This window comes from Lissotriton vulgaris, chromosome 3_1, assembly GCF_964263255.1.
Source record: "Lissotriton vulgaris chromosome 3_1, aLisVul1.2, whole genome shotgun sequence".
NCBI classification, from domain to species: domain Eukaryota; kingdom Metazoa; phylum Chordata; class Amphibia; order Caudata; family Salamandridae; genus Lissotriton; species Lissotriton vulgaris.
Window position 1 is genome coordinate 85,652,319 of NC_141689.1, and position 22,446 is coordinate 85,674,764.

Sequence of the window (22,446 nt, forward strand, 5' to 3'; positions counted from 1 at the left end):
AGGAACCCCTATGGGGCGGAAGATCACGAAAGGACAAACAGTGTTAGCGCTCCATGAAGACCTTGTTCAGCTTCTCCTCCAGCAAGACACCAAACAGACGGGCACCAGCAAAAGGCAGCCACAAGCCATGGAACGCTGGGCCGCGTCCGGCCTCCAATCCGGCAGCAACATGATACGACTGGTAGTAATAGAGGAACCACAGGACAAAGCAGAAGTCCCCACAGAAACAAAGGTGATGTCCGACAGGAATCCCGCCAAGCGTTCCATAGACTCCAGCAACTCCGGACAACACGGCACCCACTAGCAGAGATGAAAAACAGGGACTGCAATCGGCCAGCAAAGATCGGGCAACGCATGCCCCATAAACGCCGGAACGAACAGCCAGAAGAGAAGAAGCATAAGACCACGTAAGGGCAGAATCCACCTTACAGGCCACACCGTCCTACAGAATGATATCATCAGCCATGGAAGGACGACCCACAAGACTGGCCACAACAGAGTCCACAGGAACGGAATCAGGCAAAGTATCCGCTATATCCTGTAAAGGAGAAAGTCTGGACATAAACCTGGGCATTGAAAGAAGATCCGGGACCATCCACTCCTTCAGCAAGACATCAGAAACAAAGGGATGCACCGGCTAGGAAGAAGCAACAAGCTTCCTAAACTGCGGCAAGAGAGAATCCTGAGAGGTACCAGGCGCAGAATCATCCGGGAACCCCATGTGAACCCGCACACGGGAAAGGACGTCAGGCAAGAGAACCCTGGAAAGTACAGTCCCTGAAGCTCAACAGCAGACAGAGAAGACTCAGCATAGGAGGAAATCACAGAATAAAGAGCAGCAGAACCAGAAAGACCAGCAGCACCCTTCTTGGTCGCCTCCAAATCGGAAGGAGTCTCCAGGAGAAGGCGCACAAGCCCAACAACATCAACTCCCATGGCATGTATCACAGGAGGAAGAGAGGAGGCCACACTGGAACCAGAGGCAGGCACAGGAGAGGAATGCTCCACCTGCGAAGGCGTGTGCCCTAAAATGAACACACAACGCACAAAGCAGGAACAAATGAATGCACAACACAAGAGCACACAAACACCCCCCCATGGCCACTTAAATACTGCATTGCACAGTATCGGCATTCTCCAGACGCAGTAAATGTAAAGCTGTACATGTAAAGCCCTCAAGGGGCCGGGGGCCGTTGCGGAAAGCAAGTGAGCAATTGCCCAGAGGCACATGAGGAGGAGCTGAGCCGCCGCCTGCCTGGGGATTGAACCGTGAACCTTGTGCATCGAAAGCAGCAGCCCAGGCCACTGCACCACACGTCACCATAAATACACATGTATAGGGCACACCCAAATCAACCCCCCACAGGGAGGACCGCAACAGGCCAAAATCGGCCGAAACAACCAAGAAAGCCTCACCAAACAACCAGGGAGGCAAGCCCACGACCCCCCAGCCATCCAACAAGCCAGGCCGGAGAAGAGGGTGAGGCAGGCTTAGAAGCAAACAGCCCTCGCGGCAAACAAAGAAGAAATTAAAGGGAGCGACTCACCGAGGCACCGTCGGCGCAAGAACGACCACCAGAATCGGGACGCAGGGTCGCCGGGCACTGAGGCTGTAGCCTGCAGCCTGTAGTATTGCATCCCTGTCCCTAAAATTGAACAAGCGGGCCAGGACTGGTCGTGATGTGGCGCCCGGCTTCGGTGCTCCACCGGGCACCCTGTGTGCTCGTTCTATCGAGAAGAATTGGGAAAGGCCCTTGGGCTGCAGTTTGTTCTGTATGAGTTCTTCAACGTACAGATCCATTGCTCTTTTACCTTCTGTTTCAGAAATACCTAGGATTCGAACATTGTTCCGTCGGGAGCGCCCTTCTTGTTCATCCAGCTTTGCTTGTAGTTGTTTGGGGACCGTCTCCATGCGTTCCATTGCGTTCTGTAGTTCTGAAGTGTCCTCTACCAGCGACTTAGCCACCACCTCCACTTGCGCCACCCGTTCCGATATTTTATGGAAATCAGCACGTAGCAAATTAACATCAGTGGAGATAGTCCCCACCGTCGTCTGGACACTGGAGAGAGTTTTCATGTCGTCTTCCAGTGTCACCTTTTTGCTTCCTTCTGTGTCTTGACCCTTGCCTGTGGATGTGCGGTCTTCATTTGACTGTTGGTTGTGGTTCTCATAAGCATATTTATCGAGTTTTGCTTGCGTTGACAATTGTTTCGGCCCTCTGCCTGCCATGACGTCCGATTGCACCTGGCTGTGGCTATGAACGTGGGGCACTGCAGCAGAAGCGGCCGCGGGAGTGCGTTGTACTATAAACCTTAGCGTGCAGTGTCTCTGGTAGTAGTTCAACACGGGGGAATCTGCCACGTTATTGCGCGCCCACCATGGCTGACTCTCTGTAGCTGTGGAGTGTGTCAGTCCGGTAACGACCGGACACCGCGACGTGCTCTTGCACCCCGGGGGGTTATTCCCGTTTTCAAGATGGGAGCTCTCCGAGTGCCACCATGTCTTTCACATGTCGATCAGTGGCGCTGTCTCTTTTTTTTGTGTGCACGTCACTATTCGCCCCTGCACCCCTTCCACTGTCTCAGGGCTATCGTGCTGTCACGGTCCTCAGTTCCCTCACTCAGTGCGCTGGTACCTCAGGCTCCTTGATCACCTGTACAACATAGGTGGAGGTCTCTGGTCGCGTGTTACCTGCTCCTCTGTGTTCCCAATCTTCGCGCTTTGCCCCTTGGCGGAATCGTCCTGCAGGGCGTGTGTACCTCTGGTAGTTGGGCACGTGGGGCTACAATAGCATTCCGATTATTACCTCAGGTCTTCCGATTAGTGCTCGGCTTATCACTGCTAGCCTCCTTATCGGTCTAAAGGTCTTGAAATCCAGCAAAGTCAGCCCAGGGTGTGCGAGGCGAAAAGTTAGCCCCGTCACATCGTGTCAGCTGCTACTTATGTCCTGGTTGCGCTACGGACCACTTGTTTTCCGGCACCGCAGGGCCCCGCTCACCTAGAGATCTTGTTGGAGGGCAGGCGCTTCCTATTCCCAGCCTCTGGTGTCCCCGACCGACTGCCGATGCCGCCTCCTGTGCCCCTCCGCCTCCGTTCCGATGTCTAGCCTCATACAGTTCACGGCTCAGGCGCGGCGGGCTGCCGGATCATGGTGCGTGCGGGCGTTGCTATTTTTCCCGTGATGGCCCCTCAAGGCCGCTGTCCTCGCCTCATCGTCAGAGGTGGATTTAAGCCAGCGTTCATTCCCCCAGGCTGCGCCGGCCGTATCTCTTCTCCAGGAGAGTTCCGCACTCTGGAGGCCGCACCCCTTCACCGTCTACAGGGTTATTTGCACCTTCGTTATCGCCCTTGCCGGTCAGGATGGGTGTTGCGGGGTCTTCACTGCAATGCCCACTCTCGCTGCCCTTCAAAGTATGCGGCGCGTCTTCTATTCACCGGTGGACCGGCCAGCTGCAGACTCACTTCGCCGTCTAGCCCTTACTTCCGCCCGGGCTCTCAGTCATTCCAGGCCGGCGCTGCATCAACGGTAGTAGGCCCCACTTTGCCTCTTTGCTTCCGGACCAGTTCCCGACGTCAGATTTTCACCGGGATCGGATCCGCTGATACCGGCTGTTCTCCGGTCGTGGGGTCTGCCTCTTCAGGTGGTAATGTGCCGGATTAATTGGTTGGATTTATAAAATGAGCCTCCGTGCCCCGGGAGCTCTTCTGCTATGCAGCAGCCATGCTTGGTTGCCAGCCACGCCCCCCCACAAAATATGTTTAACTCGAAACTTGGACTAAGAACTGGGAAAGGACGAAGGAGATAAAGGAGAGATGAAGAAAGAATGGGCGAAGAAGAAGGAATTAAGGGGAGAAGGGAAAGGGAAGAGGGGGAGAGAGAGCGACAGAGAAAGGGGGAGCTAAGGGAAAGGGCAAGATGGAAGGGAAAGAGAGAAAGCCAAGTGTTGATTCAGAGAGAGAGAATAAAGAGAAAACCGAAGAAAGGAAGGGGGCTGGCGAGTGATACTAAACGAAGAGAGGAGCTAGAGAAGGAGAGGGTTTAAGAGAAAGACTGGAATGGGCACAGAGTTTATACAGAAGAGATATAGAAAGTAAAAGAGAGAGAAATGAGAAAGCTAGAAAGGCAGAGACAGGGGCGAATGAGGGAAGACGAGTGTAGCAGAGGGGTGCCAGCGAGTGAAAGGGATAAATAAACAATGAGAAAGAGGGTCTGACCGAGACAGACAAAAGAGAGAACACGTTAGAGAGATGGGGGAATAAAAGCAGTGCAGGCGGGAAAGGGATACGAGGTGTGACATAGAAGGGAAGGAACAGGGAATAAAGGTGGAGGCGGAGAGGGGGGATAATTAGCGAGGGAAGGAACGATGAACCTGAAGGAGAGAAAGAGAGGATACCTTTGGGGGAAAGTATTGTTAAAGCGCCCAGCGAGGCGCCTGTTCCGCACAGGAGAGAGACACGTGAGAGGTGGGCACTGAGGGGGCTTCGCTGCCTTTCGTGAGAAGGAGGCAGAGAAAAGGTGGAGTGATGGAATGAGGCATGGGCAGCCATTAGCAACAGGTTAATAACTACATTTAATTTCACATAGCGTTACATGGCACACGGGTGGCCTCGGAGCGCCTAAAAAGAAACAGCGAGTCCAACAAGCAAAAAGAGTAGTAAAAACGGAGGACGTCAGTGGGGAGCTCAGGTTCCCTTCTGAGCCCCCCATAACCCTGGCGCAGATGCCTCTGCCCTCTCCGCGGAGACCCACCTTCTTGAAAGGGTGCCAGCAGCACTGCCACACTCAGACATAAGGTCACGGAGCATCTGGCCCTACCAGAGCACCAGTGCATCCCTTTCCTTACTGCGCCCGTTTATATACCTCCTTCTGCATAGTTCTGTGGCTGGAACAAGCCTGCGACCACAGTCTTCGGGAACTAGGAGCCTGGGGCGCGGGGTCAGCACGGCAGCCCAGGTGCCAGCTCCCTGAAGGGCGGGGCACAGATTGGATTCACACAGCACGGCTCATATGAAAGAAATGTTGCACTTTTGCAATGAAAGAGCGACTCTATTTCCAACACTGTTGATGCTTATGTAAGGAGAAATACACCAGGGCGAGACACAGAACAAACGTTTTTTCACTGTTTTTTTAGCATTTGTATAACCAGACACGAGGAAGGAGAAGGGGCCATCACACGGTTTGTTATGTGTCTTGAGGGGAGGGAATCCCCTGTCCTCTCTGTGAACCCCTGTGCCTGTGAGCTCCGTGCCTGGCCAGAGGAGTAAACAGAGTCTTAAAACACACGCCTCCACTGATAAGAAAGTTCTTTACCACTGCCGTAAAACTGGCCACGGTGTCCGCAGGGGCTATCTGAAAAGCGGACAGGGTGGCACCTGAAAACACTCCTTTCCATTGGGAAGCCAGCGTTTACAATAAACGCTGACGCTACCCAATGGAAAGGAGGGGCGGGGCTTAGAGTCCCTTTTACAAATCTTGTATTTACAAGATCTCTCGGAGAGGCGAAGCAGGGCTCAGCCCTGCCACGCCCAGCCGAGACCTAAAATCTCAAGAAGAGTCTCCTTCACCATAGCAACAAAAGAGCCCAGGCCGGCTGCTGGACTGTGGTCGCTAAGCAGCATATAACAATTGCATGAGGGAGGCAGAGCGGCACTGCACAACAAGCGCCAAAGCGCACGCTGCTGCTTTTATTAATGATCTCATGATCCCCACAGTGCAGAGGAGCTCTGTAAATGTGTGCTTACATATTGTAGCACGGTGATGCGGACACCAGCTGCTCGTACTCTGTCATTGTAGAGAAAGGACATGTAGTGGATAGAATGCATTAACTTAAAATTATTCTAATATTCTTTGTTGGCAGGGTGTGGGTCATGGGTGTGGTTCAATATTGAAGGTAAAAACGTTGTTGTTACATATTCCCAGCAGTGAAATGCGCTTCTCATAACATGCAGAAGATGTTAGAAAAAAGACTTGTTTATTAAAATGATTTATTACAGTACAAAAGAATCATCATTTTTTTTTTCATTAATCCTAGGCGTTAGTAGAATTGGAATCAGTAGATGCTGCCCTCTCTGTTGTGCAAAGGAGCAAAAGTCATCCTGCACAAGTAAGGGAAAAGATGGTAATGCTAGAGGCTGCAGAAGATATATACAAGCCTGTTTCAGGGTGAGTGGACATGCAAATGAACTGTAAATTACAATTCTAGTCTTTTTACAGAATGATAACAACTATATGAACGGGAAAATAATACTAAAGCTTGCATATCTTTCCGTAGCACAAGCAATATTTTTTTGTAAATGTGCAACATTCCGAAGGCATATAAGTGGTGCCGACTTTTTCCACATCATTGCATCTGAGACAACCCAACAAACCTCACCATTGCATGGCCTTGGAAAACAATATTCCCTTATAAACACAACCGCAGGAACAACCCAACTTTCAGCATAACACCACATCCAGTTTATTTATTGGTCCTCATCTGCCCATAGACAGCCCCATGCACTACCCCTCACTGGGCAGACTCACATCCACAGACATTCAGGCTGTAATAAACAAGCACTGGCAAAGCCTTTGCTATCTGTTGGCTTTTCCAGTACCTTTTGACGATGCTGTACAGTAATAGCACGGTGCTTTACAACTTGTCTAGTGCCCAAGGCACTGATATAAGCACTTTAATGACGTCCGCAGTGGCCTGGCCAGAAGCAGAGAAAGGAGGGGCGAAGGACAAAGTGGAGTTTTTTGGACGGAGAGATTACATCTGAAATTACAGGCATCTAGTTATGGAGAGCCCATCTCCCACGTTAGTGTACAGCCTGGTCTCTATGGTGGTATTTTCATATCTGTGCTGAGTAAATACACTGTTTACATCTGCTTAATTATTACAGTCCTATGGTACACACATCTGCAGTAATATTTTTTCTTTTGAAACCAGATGATATTTAGCATTATTTGATATATTGATTTGATTTGAAGTTCGAAATCAACAATTTATGAACCAGAACATTCAAAAAATGTGGGACCCATAATTGCATTGTTTTTTTTCTTCAAAAATCACTTCAGAATCGAACTACTAAGTGTTTTACTCAACTTCTTTGGTCTTTCTCTACTTTTTTCTGTCTTTTCCTGATAGAAATATCCACAGTTTTCATTCAAAAATGTCATCTCTTTTTGATAAGTGTCCAGACTGTGGAAGGAAGAAGGTCAGAACTGATTCTCATAGAGTGTGCATTATTTACCTGCCTGCTACTCACGTTCCTGATTCGTGTGCCATCTGTAAAACCATTTCCAGGAGCACCGTGCTACTTCAGGGCAAGGAGAGAGTCAGTCCTCTACCAGGGCTCTGTCTTCAGCCTCTGGGGAACTCCCCAGCAAAAGAATCGCTGAAAAATGATGTCGGTCCTGGTCGACGTTGAAGACTATGACGTTGAGAGGAGATGCAGCGCCGACCTGCTTGCCGTCGACTCAGGGCTCTGGGTCAAAACGACGTTAACATTCCATGGTGAGGAGAACAAAGCCTTGTTCGGCGCCTAGAAGCCCACCGCGGAGGTCGTCGTTGAGAACATCGCATCACTCGACCTCGACACATCACCGTCGAGCGACGTCGATGAAACACCGTTGATCGACGTAGAGAAAACACCGACAACCGCTTTTCAAGTAGTCTGCAGTCAACGTTGAGGGGAAGCTCTCTTTCGAGACAACGTCGAAGGATCGCCGTCGACAAGTAGATCGACGTCGAGGGGAAAATATAGGTCTCCTGCAGAATCTGTGGCTCACTCTTCATCTCAGAAGGCCCTTAAAAAGAGGAGAATAATCTACTCTGTGGATTTAGAGTATTGCCTTACATACTCTGCATCTATGACCATATCACTGTCTCAGTCTCCTCCTTTTCGACCAGATGATAAACCTAGACCAACTACACCGTCGCCACCTCCTCTGCCTACTACTCCGCCGCCTCCTCCTCTGCCTCTTACACCACAAAGGCCAAAGTCTCGCACAAGGGATCACTCTCGCAGCCAAAGACGTTCCTTTACTCGTTCCCACCGCCGACATCGAGATCTCGCTCCAGACATACAAGGGACACTTACTCTACAAGTACAGGAAGATATTCCCCAATATTATCTGACTCTCCTTCTCAGAGGATTTCACCAATTGATGGTATTTCTACCTTTCACAAAGTCTTGGTGCAGGGTGCTTCCAAATTGAACATTCCGATGTCCACTCCGAAGCCATCAACTTCTGTGATATTCGAGACTCTTCAACAGAGACAAGCATCTCGTCCCTTGCTTCCTTTGGTGCTGGGCCTCTTAGAACCGGCAATGGAACTTTTTCAGACACCTGATTCCATTAAACCAGCTCCATCCAGGCTGCAAAAGAAGTATTGTCCTCCAGAACAGGATACCACATTCCTACGGATGGATCCAGCTCCAAATTCTGTCATTGTGGTGGCAGCGGAAAGCAACCTACTGCAGATCCAACATCTACAGTTCCACCATGAAAGCTGCTAGTGCCACAGCTCCGCTAGGCAGGTATGATCGAGCACTATGGTAGCCTCTCCAACAATTTGCGGATCACCTACCTAGGGACAAAAGCGAGGACTTTAACGAGGTCGTAATGGAAGGCCTTGTGGAATCTATCCAAGTAATTAGTGCAGCTGTGGACACATCCCATCTGCTGCACATGGATATTGCCACAGAGTGGCACTCAGAAGGCATTCATGGCTTCGCTTGACTTCACTGAAACCCAATGCGCTACAGCGCATCCTGAATCTCATGTTCTCAGGTACTACCCTGTTCGGTTCTCATGCAGATAAGGAAATGTCCCGTATGAAAGCGGAGATGGAAACTTTAAAAGCTGTAGGTCTCAAAAAAACCAAAGTCCAGTGAAAATCTTTCCGCCCATTCTCACGCCGATATTCCACACAGAGGTTTCAAACCCCTCGGTGGTATCGGGGCCGACAGTCCGGTACGCAGCAATCGTATCAAAGATCCTTCCAGCCTTATCAAAAGCGGCAAGCAAGAGGAAGGTCAGTACAGCAACCTTCGCAAGGTGGAAAGATGCCTACAGGTTCCAAACCCTGAATCCTGTTTTCCCCCTCTTCCGTTACCCTCTATGGTAGGGGGAAGCATTCAACATTTCTTGGCAGAGTGGCAAAACATCAGGGGTTCTGAATATTGTGAGCAATGGATATTCTCTACGATTCATCAGCCCTCCACCATCAATACCTCCGGCACAGTCAAGATTCCAACTGTTACAATTATAAACAGAGGCAAACATTCTCTTACGAAAATAGGGGGTAGAACCTGTTCCTCCTTTACAACGAGGCAAAGGGCTGTATTCAGATTCTTTCTTGTCAAAAAGAAGGACAACAACGAGTTCAGACCCATTCTCGATCTAAGAAAGGCCAACAAGTGGATTCGGAGAGAGAGATTCCGGATGTTAGCATTGCACCAGACCTATCCTCAACTACATCGAGGGGATTGGTTATGCGCAATAGACCTGCAAGACGCATACTTCCACATCCCTATCTTAAAGAAACATTGCAAATTCTTGAGATTTGCAGTGGGGAACAATTACTACCATTCGGTCTGAATTCAGCACCCAGAACCTCCTCCAAGTGCATAGTGGTGGTAGCTGCTCATCTGAAGAAACACAAAGTGTTTGTCTAACCTTATTTAGACGATTGGCTGATCAAGGCATCCACGTGTCTGGAGGTTCAACTACACTTCAAATGGACCTCCGACCTTCTCCTATTTGGTCTTCATGTGAATCAAACAAAGTCTACCTCGACAGTATAGTGCCTACAATATCTGGGAGCATCCATCGATATTCGCATGACAAACATGAATCCTTCGGAAGGGTGACGCTTCACAATCCTTCAGAAGGCTCAGGCTCTCATGACAATGTCTCACCCGACTGTGAGGAAGGTCTCCTCTCTTCTCGGCTCCATGGCGTCTTGCATACTCCTTACAGCGAATGCACATCTTCACATGAGACCCCATAGGAATGTCTGGAAGATCAAAGGTACCAGCGAACAGGAGATTGGGAAGACTAGATTCAACTGTCTCAACATGCCCCCAAGTCCATCAAATGTTGGTGTTCGCCCACCAATCTTCTACGAGGGATTCCTTTTCACAAGGAGTTGCCTGTTCAAACCATAGTCATGAAAGCTTCTCTCCTGGGATGGGGAGCTCATACAGAGCACCTTCAAATTTAGGGCAAATGATCACATAAGGAATCTACTTACCACATCAATCTGCTAGAGCTCAAGCGGTTCATTTGGCTCTGAAAGCTTTTCAACCATCATTCCGTGCCAGCTCCGTGCTTGTCCAGATGGACAATAGAACAGCAATGTTCTACCTCAACAAGCAGGGAGGCTCGAGATCCAGACCATTATCTTGGAAAGCCCAGACGATCTGGAAGTGGCTTCTCACCAGAAACCTGACCATATCAGCGAATCACCTCCAAGGTGTTCAAAATGCTCAGGCCGACTCTTTAAGCAGACTCCTTCAGGAAAATCACGAGTGGGTCTTAAACGATGCCGTGGTACGAGGTGTATTAAAAAAATGTGGTACTCTGGAGGTTGATTTGTTCGCCACCGCAGAAAACAACAAATGCCAAAGCTTCACCTCGAGGTTCTACCAACCTGAGGAATGTCCTGTAGATTAACTGGTCAGGCAGATTTCTCTACTCCTTCCCTCCAATTCCCCTGATCCCAGCAGTTCTCATCAAGCTCTCTCAATCACGGGCCAAGATGATTTTCATAGCCCCGGAATAGCCACATCAATGGTGGTTCACATACTTACTTCACCGGTCTATCCATCCACATCTCAGGCTTCCATGCAAACCAGACCTACTAACGAAGTTCGGAGGACAGATGGTACATCCCAACCTCTCCTCTTTGAATTTGGCAGCATGGCTCCTGACTAAGTTCAGGGCGGTCTTGAGTAACGACCGGAGGTACCGACGGTGGCCATCATCAGTGCTTTTAATCACCGTGTCCACAACTAACGGCGTCTCCAGGGGTCCTAGTGTGTTTGTCCTCTAGAATGCCTGTTCGCACGTTCTTCGTAGTGCGCATGCTTGAACTACTAAACGCAGATTCTAACTCCTAATTCTGCGCATGCTCAGACTGTTGCACATTAATCACGTCACCAAGGTAATGGAACGCTAACTCTGCCTATAAGCTAGAAGATCCGACTGTACTCAATGTAAAATCATTGTAGAACCGGGTTCTGCTGTAATGTGCAAAGGTAATATTCGGCTCGATAATGATTTTAGCCCCAAGAGTTGGTTGGCAAGAAGTGTCAAAGTAATACTTACATTACAGTGAGGAGGGTTGGACACTCGGCACAGTAGAGCCTATAGCGAGGCCCGCAGTCAAATCGGGTTGAATGGGCGCCTCTGGTTAACAAGAATTGGGCCGCTTCCAGTAGATTGCAGACAGACAGAATCTTTTGAACAGAAAAGTAAAAAAAAAAAGTTTTTTAACGCCTTCGCTGCTAGGCCTTTTCCCCTCCTGTGCTAAGCCCTTTTTTGGCGATTTGGGGTAGTGCGCGCTTAGGCCCTTGTAACTTTTTGACCACATAAGGTATCCACGCCAAATTTGCGTCCTTTTCTTCCAACATCATGTGGATTCTAAAGGCGCCCAGGGTTTGTGGATTCCCTTGGAGGGGTCCCAGAAATTAACCAAAATATAGTGATTTTTTTTGTTTTTTTCAGAAAAATGGGAAAAACGGGCTGCAAATGAAAGCCTCTGGGTTTTTCCCTGAAAATGTTATCAAAAAAGGGTTTGTGGGGCTGAAATCTCCATTTTCTCAGCTTTTAGGAAATGACAGTCTTTTGTCAGAGAACCGACATTTTTCACACAGTTTTGGCATTTTTCTGGGACATAGCCTATTTTTGCTATTTTTAGAGCTTTCCACCTCCTTCCAGTTAATGCTGTACATTTTCGAAAAGTAGACAGAATTCTGAATTCAGAAAGGGGTCATTTATCTAAATCCATGAAGGTTTCTTTATAGAAACTAACAGTTAAATATTGGAATAATTGAAAATTTGTTGAAAAAAACAGCCTTTTGTCTCAACGTTTTCACCTATAACTTTTTCTAATTTTGACAGCTCTTGGAAAGCAATATATCGTTACATCCGTTAGACCTTCCTGGTTGTGGGGATATATAGGACTTGTAGTTTTACCAAGAACCCGACGAACCCAGATCCAAAAACTGAGCAGCAACTTGCAATGGTATTTTTTCATTTACTGGGTATAGAGCACTTGGTCTTGGAAAATGTATACATGGAAAAATCTGTATGAAAGACACCTATGTATTTCTGAATTGGGTACAAAAAATAGAGTTCAGAAACAGTATATAATTGCTAATTTTCAAAATTGGGAATACTCATACTAGCATGAGAATTATTGGTCATTTTCGAAAAAAAAATTTTTTGCACAATGTCTTTCATTGAAAGGGAGAAATGCGCGAAAGCTCAATTGGTAATAACAGTTGATTTACAAATCTGAATTACCCCAAGTCTCCCAATAAAAACGGTACCTCACTTGTGTGGGTCGGCCTTGTGCCTGCGACAGGAAACGGCGCAAAATGCAACGTGGTGGCACCTAAATTTTGCAGTTACAAATTGACCCTTTTTTAGCAAAGTGCCTACCTGTAGTTTTTGCACCCTAGCTCTGCCGGCACCTAGGGAAACCTAGCAAACCTATACATTTTTGAAAAGCAGACACCCAGGGGAATGCAGGATGGGGTGACTCGTCTGCCTACCCCCAGGTTTTGTTACCCAGAATCCCTTGCAAAGCTAAGATTTTGACAAAAAAAACACATTTTTTACACAATGTCTTTCATTGAAAGGGAGAAATGCGCGAAAGCTCAATTGGTAATAACAGTTGATTTACAAATCTGAATTACCCCAAGTCTCCCAATAAAAACGGTACCTCACTTGTGTGGGTCGGCCTTGTGCCTGCGACAGGAAACGGCGCAAAATGCAACGTGGTGGCACCTAAATTTTGCAGTTACAAATTGACCCTTTTTTAGCAAAGTGCCTACCTGTAGTTTTTGCACCCTAGCTCTGCCGGCACCTAGGGAAACCTAGCAAACCTATACATTTCTGAAAAGTAGACACCCAGGGGAATTCAGGATGGGGTGACTCGACTGCCTACCACCAGGTCTTGTTACCCAGAATCCCTTGCAAAGCTAAGAATTTGACAAAAAAAACACATTTTCCTAACATTTCTGTGGAGGAAAGTTCTGGAATCTGCGTGGATCAACAAATTTCCACCCACCCAGTGTTTCCCCAGGTCTCCCGAAAAAAATGGTACCTCACTTGCCTGGGTAGGCATAGTGGCTGCGACACGAAACCGCGCAAAACGCAACGTGGTTGCACCTCAATTTCCCCGTGAAATTTTGCACTTTTTGGACAAAAAGACTACCTTTTGTTTTTGCGCCCTAACTCTGCCAGCACCTAAGGAAACCTATACATTTTTGAAAAGTAGACACCCAGGGGAATTCTGGATGGGGTGACTCCTCTGCCTACCCTCAGGTTTTGTTACCCAGAATCCCTTGCAAAGCTAAGATTTTGACAAAAAAACACATTTTCCTAACATTTCTGTGGTGGAAAGTTCTGGAATCTGCGTGGATCAACAAATTTCCACCCACCCAGCGTTCCCCCAGGTCTCCCGGAAAAAATGGTACCTCACTTGCGTGGGTAGGCATAGTGGCTGCGACATGAAACAGCGCAAAACACAACATGGTCGCACCTCAATTTCCCAGTAAAATTTTGCACTTTTTGGACAAAAAGACTACCTTTTGTTTTTGCGCCCTAGCTCTGCCAGCACCTAAGGAAACCTAGCAAACCTATACATTTTTGAAAAGTAGACACCCAGGGGAATTCAGGATGAGGTGACTCCTCTGCCTACCCTCAGGTTTTGTTACCCAGAATCCCTTGCAAAGCTAAGATTTTGACAAAAAAAACACATTTTCCTAACATTTCTGTGGTGGAAAGTTCTGGAATATGCGTGGATCAACAAATTTCCACCCACCCAGCGTTCCCCCAGGTCTCCCGGAAAAAATGGTACCTCACTTGCGTGGGTAGGCATAGTGGCTGCGACATGAAACAGCGCAAAACACAACATGGTCGCACCTCAATTTCCCAGTAAAATTTTTCACTTTTTGGACAAAAAGACTACCTTTTGTTTTTGCGCCCTAGCTCTGCCAGCACCTAAGGAAACCTAGCAAACCTATACATTTCTGAAAAGTAGAAACCCAGGGGAATTCTGGATGGGGTGACTCCTCTGCCTACCCTCAGGTTTTGTTACCCAGAATCCCTTGCAAAGCTAAGATTTTGACAAATAAAACACATTTCCCTGACATTTCTGTGGTGGAAAGTTCTGGAATCTGCGTGGATCAACAAATTTCCACCCGCCCAGCGTTCCCCCAGGTCTCCCGAAAAAAATGGTACCTCACTTGCGTGGGTAGGCATAGTGGCTGCGACATGAAACAGCGCAAAACGCAACATGGTCGCACCTCAATTTCCCAGTAAAATTTTGCACTTTTTGGACAAAAAGACTACCTTTTGTTTTTGCGCCCTAGCTCTGCCAGCACCTAAAGAAACCTAGCAAACCTATACATTTTTGAAAACTAGACACACAGGGGAATTCAGGATGGGGTGACTCGTCTGCCTACCCCCAGGTTTTGTTACCCAGAATCCCTTGCAAAGCTAAGATTTTGACAAAAAAAACAAATTTCCCTAACATTTCTGTAGTGGAAAGTTCTGGAATCTGCGTGGATCAACAAATTTCCACCCACCCAGCGTTCCCCCAGGTCTCCCAAAAAAATGGTACCTCACTTGCGTGGGTAGGCATAGTGGCTGCGACATGAAACAGCGCAAAACGCAACATGGTCGCACCTCAATTTCCCAGTAAAATTTTGCACTTTTTGGACAAAAAGACTACCTTTTGTTTTTGCGCCCTAGCTCTGCCAGCACCTAAGGAAACCTAGCAAACCTATACATTTTTGAAAAGTAGACACCCAGGGGAATTCAGGATGGGGTGACTCCTCTGCCTACCCTCAGGTTTTGTTAACCAGAATCCCTTGCAAAGCTAAGATTTTGACAAAAAAAACACATTTTCCTAACATTTCTGTGGTGGAAAGTTCTGGAATCTGCGTGGATCAACAAATTTCCACCCACCCAACGTTCCCCCAGGTCTCCCGAAAAAAATGGTACCTCACTCACCATCCAAGCACCAGACCATGCACACCACTAGCCAAACACCACTCAGCGCACACCGACAGCCAAGTACCACTCCACACACACCACCAGCCAAGCAACACTCCACGCACACTGCAAGCCAAGCGGCACTCCACACACAACGCCAGCCAAGCACCACTCCGTGCACAGACAGCCAAGTACCACTCCACACACACCGCCAGCCAAGCGCCACTCCACGCGCACCACCATCCAAGCACCGGACCATGCACACCGCCAGCCAAACACCACTCAGCGCACACCGACAGCCAAGTACCACTCCACACACACCACCAGCCAAGCACCACTCCACGCACACCGCAAGCCAAGTGCCACTCCACAAATACCGGCAGGCAAGCACCACTCCGTAAACACCGCCAGGCAAGCACCACTCCGTGCACAGACAGCCAAGTAGCACTCCACACACAACACCAGCCAAGCGCTACTCCACACACACCGCCAGCCAAGCACCACTTCGTGCACAGACAGCCAGGTATCACTCGACACACACCACTAGCCAAGCGCCACTCCGCGCACACCACCAGCCAAAGACAAATCCAAACACAACACCAGGCAAGCGCAAGAGCACACACACGGCCAACAAAACATCAGACCACGCACACCGCCAGCCAAGCACCAGTCCACAGACACCGCCAGACGAGCACCAGTCCACAGACACCGGCAGCCAAGCGCCAAACCATGCACACCGTCAGACAATGGACACTACACGCAAACCAACATCATACTTTAGTTTTTTTTGAAAATAAAAGAAAAACAAAAACAAATTGCAAATTGATACAAATCTACTAACTCAACAACTAAATTAACAAGCATTTGCAATGCAATGGTCTCGGCATCATTAAAGGTAAAGCTATTGGCATTGCTCATGACATTTCTTTTTTTTTTCTTTAAATCATAAATAAATGGCATTGTCATTTACATTGCCAATACACACCACTCTGCACCTGCACTCACTGCTCTGCACTCACTACTCTGCACTCACTACTCTGCACTTACTACTCTGCACTCCCTACTCTGCACTCACTACTCTGCACTCACTACTCTGCATTCTGCACACTCACTCTGCACTCACTACTCTGCACTCTGCACTCACTACTCACTACTCTGCACTCACTACTCACTACACTGCACTCACTACTCTGCACTCTCTACTCACTACTCTGCACTCACTACTCTGCACTCACTACTCTGCACTCACTACTCTGCACTCACTACTCACTACTCTGCACTCACTACTCACTACTCTGCACTCACTACTCTGCACTCACTACTCTGCACTCACTACTCTGCACTCACTACTCTGCACTCACTACTCTGCACTCACTACTCTGCATTCTGCACACTCACTCTGCACTCACTACTCTGCACTCACTACTCACTACTCTGCACTCACTACTCACTACCCTGCACTCACTACTCTGCACTCACTACTCACTACTCTGCACTCAATACTCACTACTCTGCACTCACTACTCACTACTCTGCACTCACTACTCTGCACTCACTACTCTGCACTCACTACTCTGCACTAACTACTCTGCATTCTGCACACTCACTCTGCACTCACTACTCTGCACTCTGCACTCACTACTCTGCACTCACTACTCACTACTCTGCACTCACTACTCACTACTCTGCACTCACTACTCTGCGCTCACTACTCTGCACTCACTACTCACTACTCTGCACTCACTACTCACTACTCACTACTCTGCACTCACTACTCACTACTCTGCACTCCTTACTCACTACTCTGCACTCACTACTCTGCACTCACTACTCACTACTCTGCACTCACTACTCACTACTCTGCACTCACTACTCACTACTCTGCACTCACTACTCACTACTCTGTACTCACTACTCACTACTCTGCACTCACTACTCTGCACTCACTACTCTGCACTCACTACTCACTACTCTGCACTCACTACTCACTACTCTGCAATCGCTACTCACTACTCTGCACTCACTACTCTGCACTCACTACTCTGCACTCACTACTCTGCACTCACTACTCACTACTCTGCACTTACTACTCACTACTCTGCACTCACTACTCTGCACTCACTACTCTGCACTCACTACTCACTACTCTGCACTCACTACTCTGCACTCACTACTCACTACTCTGCACTCACTACTCACTACTCTGCACTCACTACTCTGCACTCACTACTCTGCACTCACTACTCTGCACTCACTACTCACTACTCTGCACTCCTTACTCTGCACTCACTACTCACTACTCTGCACTCACTACTCCGCACTCACTACTCACTACTCTGCACTCACTACTCACTACTCTGCACTCACTACTCTGCACTCACTACTCTGCACTCACTACTCTGCACTCACTACTCTGCACTCACTACTCACTACTCTGCACTCACTACTCTGCACTCACTACTCACTACTCTGCACTCACTACTCTGCACTCACTGCTCTGCACTCACTACTCTGCACTCACTACTCACTACTCTGCACTCACTACTCACTACTCTGCACTCACTACTCTGCACTCACTACTCTGCACTCACTACTCTGCACTCACTACTCTGCACTCACTACTCACTACTCTGCACTCACTACTCTGCACTCACTACTCTGCACTCACTACTCTGCACTCACTACTCACTACTCTGCACTCACTACTCTGCACTCACTACTCTGCACTCGCGATGGACGACAGAGGCAACGCGCAGAGATTACGTCACTAGTGCACAAACTGGATAATCCAGGGAGTGTCCCGGCCTTCAGGTATGCGAGTCCATCCGTCCTTGCTGTTATATTTCACATCAGAATCCTGGTCTCACATGAGCACTTCCTTACCCAGCGCCCTTTCAGGAAAGGCATGCAATAATCAGAAGCCCCTGACACTGACCTGTCCGCTGGGATGCGTGTGGCCAGCAGCAGCGGCATAGCTGAAAATGATGCCCCCTGCACAATGTGATGAGGGGTTCACGAGCCTCTCATATCTTACAGATATTGTTTGGCCCTAAGCTGAATTGGGGCGCCCTTGAGGGGGTCGTGGCCCCGTGGAGTGCTGGGGCCCTTGTTAGCCACAGGGACTGCAGCAGCCTTTGTTACCCCTGGCCAGCAGAACTTTTCCAGACACCTCATGTCTCACTCATCGAGCGTGACTCTCACTCCATCCATCTAGCAGTCTTACTGTTGGCGAGTCTCATTGCACCATGGAATAGAGTCTGGCACCTAACAGTAAACTTTTTTCTGTTAAAACATTAATTTTCCATCCTAACTCTCACATCTCACTTTGGTGCACTCTTGGACATTCTGTGCGCACATATACCAGAGAAGAGCGTGTCACGCTGCAGCTGGTGTGAGATTTGTGATTATAACTCAAGCAGTGGTCTTTTTTCACATTTGTGGTGACCGCACGCAACCCTAACCACTCAGTTTAAGTGTGCAAAGTTTGCAATACTAGAAGCACTGAGAAAATCCTGAGAACTCTCACAGGTGCACGAGTATGAGGTAATCTCTTTCTTTGCTCCTCTCAGGGACTGAAACCTGTCAGAAAGGTCTTCTAATTGAATGTCGAAAACCCGTAATGCAATTAAACGCCACCGAGGTAGGTTACCACTTAATGCGTTTATGAGAGATTTGTATCTGCTTAATTGTGCACGTCCACTGGAATAGATTACAAAGTAGCTCCATCAATACACTTTACATTTCAGATGAACCGTGAACAATCTCGCGGATACTGCGATTAAGGAATGGGGTCATAAACGCTGCAATGTATTGAAAGAAAACTTTCTTTTGCGCGCTAAATATTTATAATCATTAGCCGACGTTCAAGCTTTATTGTTGTTTAGACTGGAGCAGGATAGCTACAGAAGGGGCCCACAAAGGGGAAACTCGCCTGTCATTGTTCCACATCTTTGAGAGATGTTTGCCTTTGCCTGACAACGTCACTTTTATAGAAACCCTTCATTTAGGTTGTCACATTATTCTGAGTTATTGTTTGATTGGGGAAAGCTAGCAAGTGTGGGCCCCTCGGGGGATTCGGGTGCACACATATTAATCATAGGGGGTCAAATCCGTTACTAGGGGGCTGAGGAGTGGTGCCTGTTACACACATGCCCTGTTGGTGTTCCAGTTCTGCGTGTGGCTGGGGCGCAGCTGCGGCAATATTTCCCTATTATGCATGCATGTCATTCCCGAACTCAGTGAGCGCAGGTAGGACGGGAAGTCAGGCAAAGTCGCCTGTGACGGGGGCGGGGCTGCGTACGTAACCGGAAGAGAAGGCGGAGTGAAAGCGTCTCGCGAGTCGCGACGCCAGAAGGAGAGCGGAGTCCCTCAGAATTGATCTGGTAAGTTACAAAGGGCTGGGGGGGGGCTCGGTTCCCTCGTTGTGTGTGTATGCATGTGTGCGACGGCAGGGGAGAGGGGGGGGTGCACTCGTGTGTGTGTTTGTGCGCGCGCGCGTGTGTGTATGTCTGCGGAGGGGGGGTGGGTGTCTCTGTATGTATGTGCGTGGGCGCTTGTGTGTGTGTGTATGCGCATGCGTGTGTGGTGCTTGCGCTTCCCAGGAGACAGCGCCTGGCCACAGCGCGCGTTCCAGTTACAAATCGCCTGGAAGGATGCGCGTGGCCAGGACTGTCTCCTGGGAAGCATAGTCGCTGACAAAAGATCTCCGGCGGAGACGCGCTTCCGCGCGTTGTCGCCGAGACCTAAAAAGACTACACAAATGCAAACTTTGAAACTGAACAATAAGACCAACCAGTTCACTTTACCACTCATTGATACTCCCAAAAATTCTTTTGCGTGTGGTACAATCTAAAACAAGCAGGTACACACAGCCTGGGGTTTGAAGGGCAGTCAGGGCAGTACATACGAACCTCCTTCCGCAAACTTCTTCGCCAACAGACTCTACATCTCCGACTGGGAAAGTCTTTTGAGGTTGTAGGAGGAATTGTATCAGGAAAGTGGCGATCTTTCAATCTGGCAATATCCTCCACCACTCCAACTCTAGGAACACTTGCCTGTTCCACTAAAACAAGGCTGCCTTTTACAGACTCCTGAAACTTTTCAAAAGTCATCTTTGACTGGGGACAAGATTTCTGGAACACAACAAAAGCATTAAAGGTTGCCAAGTGGAAAAGATGGATAGCCAACTTCTTGTACCAAATGTAAGCCTTACGAAGAGCAGCATACGGTTCCAACCTCTGATCTACTCTGTCAACACCACCCATGTACTTATTGTAGTGCATTATGCACACAGGTTTGCGCACTTCTACAACCTGACCCCAAACAGTCACCGGTTCAGTGCTTTCATCATGTATTGTAGTCAACATGTAGACATCTCTCCTGTCTGAAATCTTCACAGCTAGAAGCTCCTCACAACGCAATGCACTACACTGTCCCCAGCAAGCTTCTGACACACAAGTTCTTTTGGGAAACCTTTACGGTTTGAGCGGATTGTGCCACAAGCAACAGTGTCCACTTTGCCCAATTCCCTGAACAACCGCACACCAGTGTAGAAGTTATCGACATACAAATGATGGCCTTTGTTAAAAAATCCACGACCAAGTTCCCACACAATTTTCTCAGTCACTCCAAAAGTCGATGGACAACCAGGGGGGGTTAATCCTGGATTCCTTACAAGTGTGCACCCTGAAATTAGAGACATATCCAGTCTCACTGTCACACAGCATATACAGTTTGATTCCATAGCGTGCCCTCTTACTAGGAATGTATTGCCGAAATACCAAGCGGCCTTTGAACAACAGCAAAGACTCGTCCACTGCAATTTCTTTCCCAGGATAAAAGATCTCAGAAAATCGATCAACGAAATGATCAATGACAGGCCGAATCTTGAAAAGACGGTCACATTCAGGGTGATCTCGTGGCAAAGCAAGACTATTGTCAACAAAATGCATCATCCGAAGCAGAAGCAAATACCGATCACGACTCATGACTGCCGGAAATATAGCTGTTGCCATCAAGGGACTAGTAGACCAATATGAAGCCATTGATGGTTTCCTAAGCAAGCCCATCAAAAAAGTTAAACCCAAAAACTTTTCCATCTCCTCCAAATTTGTGGGAGTCCACCGGGTAGCTCTAGCGTGGGGCTTAGGGCTGGCACTGTTCATCCTCAAAAAACTTTCAGCATACAAATTAGTCTGCTCTACAATCTCTGCCACAAACACATCATCCATAAACAACTTGAAAAAATCAATAGGCAAAATGTTTTCAGTGTTCACCCTACACCCTGGAACACCAGTAAATTCAGGCAATGCCGGCTGCACCATGCCTGGTGCAACCCAGAGGTCAGAACTTTCAACATCAAGTCTTGCAGCCGCAGGCTGCCGCCCAGCTGCCTCTCGTCTCACTGCACCAACTGGAAGACTAGCAACCCAAGGCTGCAGCCCAGATGTCTCTTGCCGCACTATTGGCACAGGAATGTCCTCCGCAACCACAGGCACAACAATGTCCTCTGCAACCACAGGCGCAGCAATGTCCTCCGCAACCACAGGCACATCATCCACACCAAAAGTAGCTTCATCAGCACTCAGAGTGTCTTCATCATCAGATGAAGCCATGTGTAGAGAAAACTCACTACCTGAATCTTCACCTCCCACCTCTGGATCAGAATCAGAGTCAGACTCTGGACCATGGTCAGAGGAAGAATCAAAAAGCAATCCAACAACTTGCTGAGCAGTAATCCGGCGGCTAGCCATTATCCTTACAAATAAAGGAGTCTGCACAAACAACTCAACAACCCCAACACTGCGCAAAGTAAGATAAAAAATGTAAGCCTTTTAAAAAAAAACGAATTTAGAAAATATATACAATTCACTTACAAGACACAACTACACTCACCAGCACCTACTCTGCAAAGACACAGCAAAGAGGCAACGATATCCCACTAGAAAGAAGAAGAAAAAAAACTTACATCTACAGAAGGACACATCTAAAACAAATGCAAAACATGTTTTACAATCACAACAAACAGAAACCAAACATACTCGTATTTTACTACACACTTTGCAAAAAAATACAATTACAGTACAATTGAACAAAAAAGAGGTCTCTTACCAAACACATAAAACTACAGAAACAGCAGAACAACAGAACCACCAGTAACGGAACCGCACACTGCAACACTCTAAAGAGAAAAAAAACAATACACATTAGAAGAAACAAAAACACACAT

The 22,446-nt window shown here is 48.1% G+C and overlaps 1 protein-coding gene across 2 annotated transcripts in view; it reads left to right on the plus strand.

Moving 5' to 3' along the window:
- Window positions 1-22,446, plus strand: part of LOC147726001 (uncharacterized) — a 501,842-nt gene that overhangs the window by 254,017 nt on the left and 225,379 nt on the right. For both annotated transcript variants that reach the window (XM_086960119.1, XM_086960118.1), the window contains exon 4: window positions 6,034-6,164. In XM_086960119.1, coding sequence (XP_086816245.1) covers window positions 6,034-6,164 — 131 coding nt within the window. The remainder of the gene's footprint in view (window positions 1-6,033; window positions 6,165-22,446) is intronic.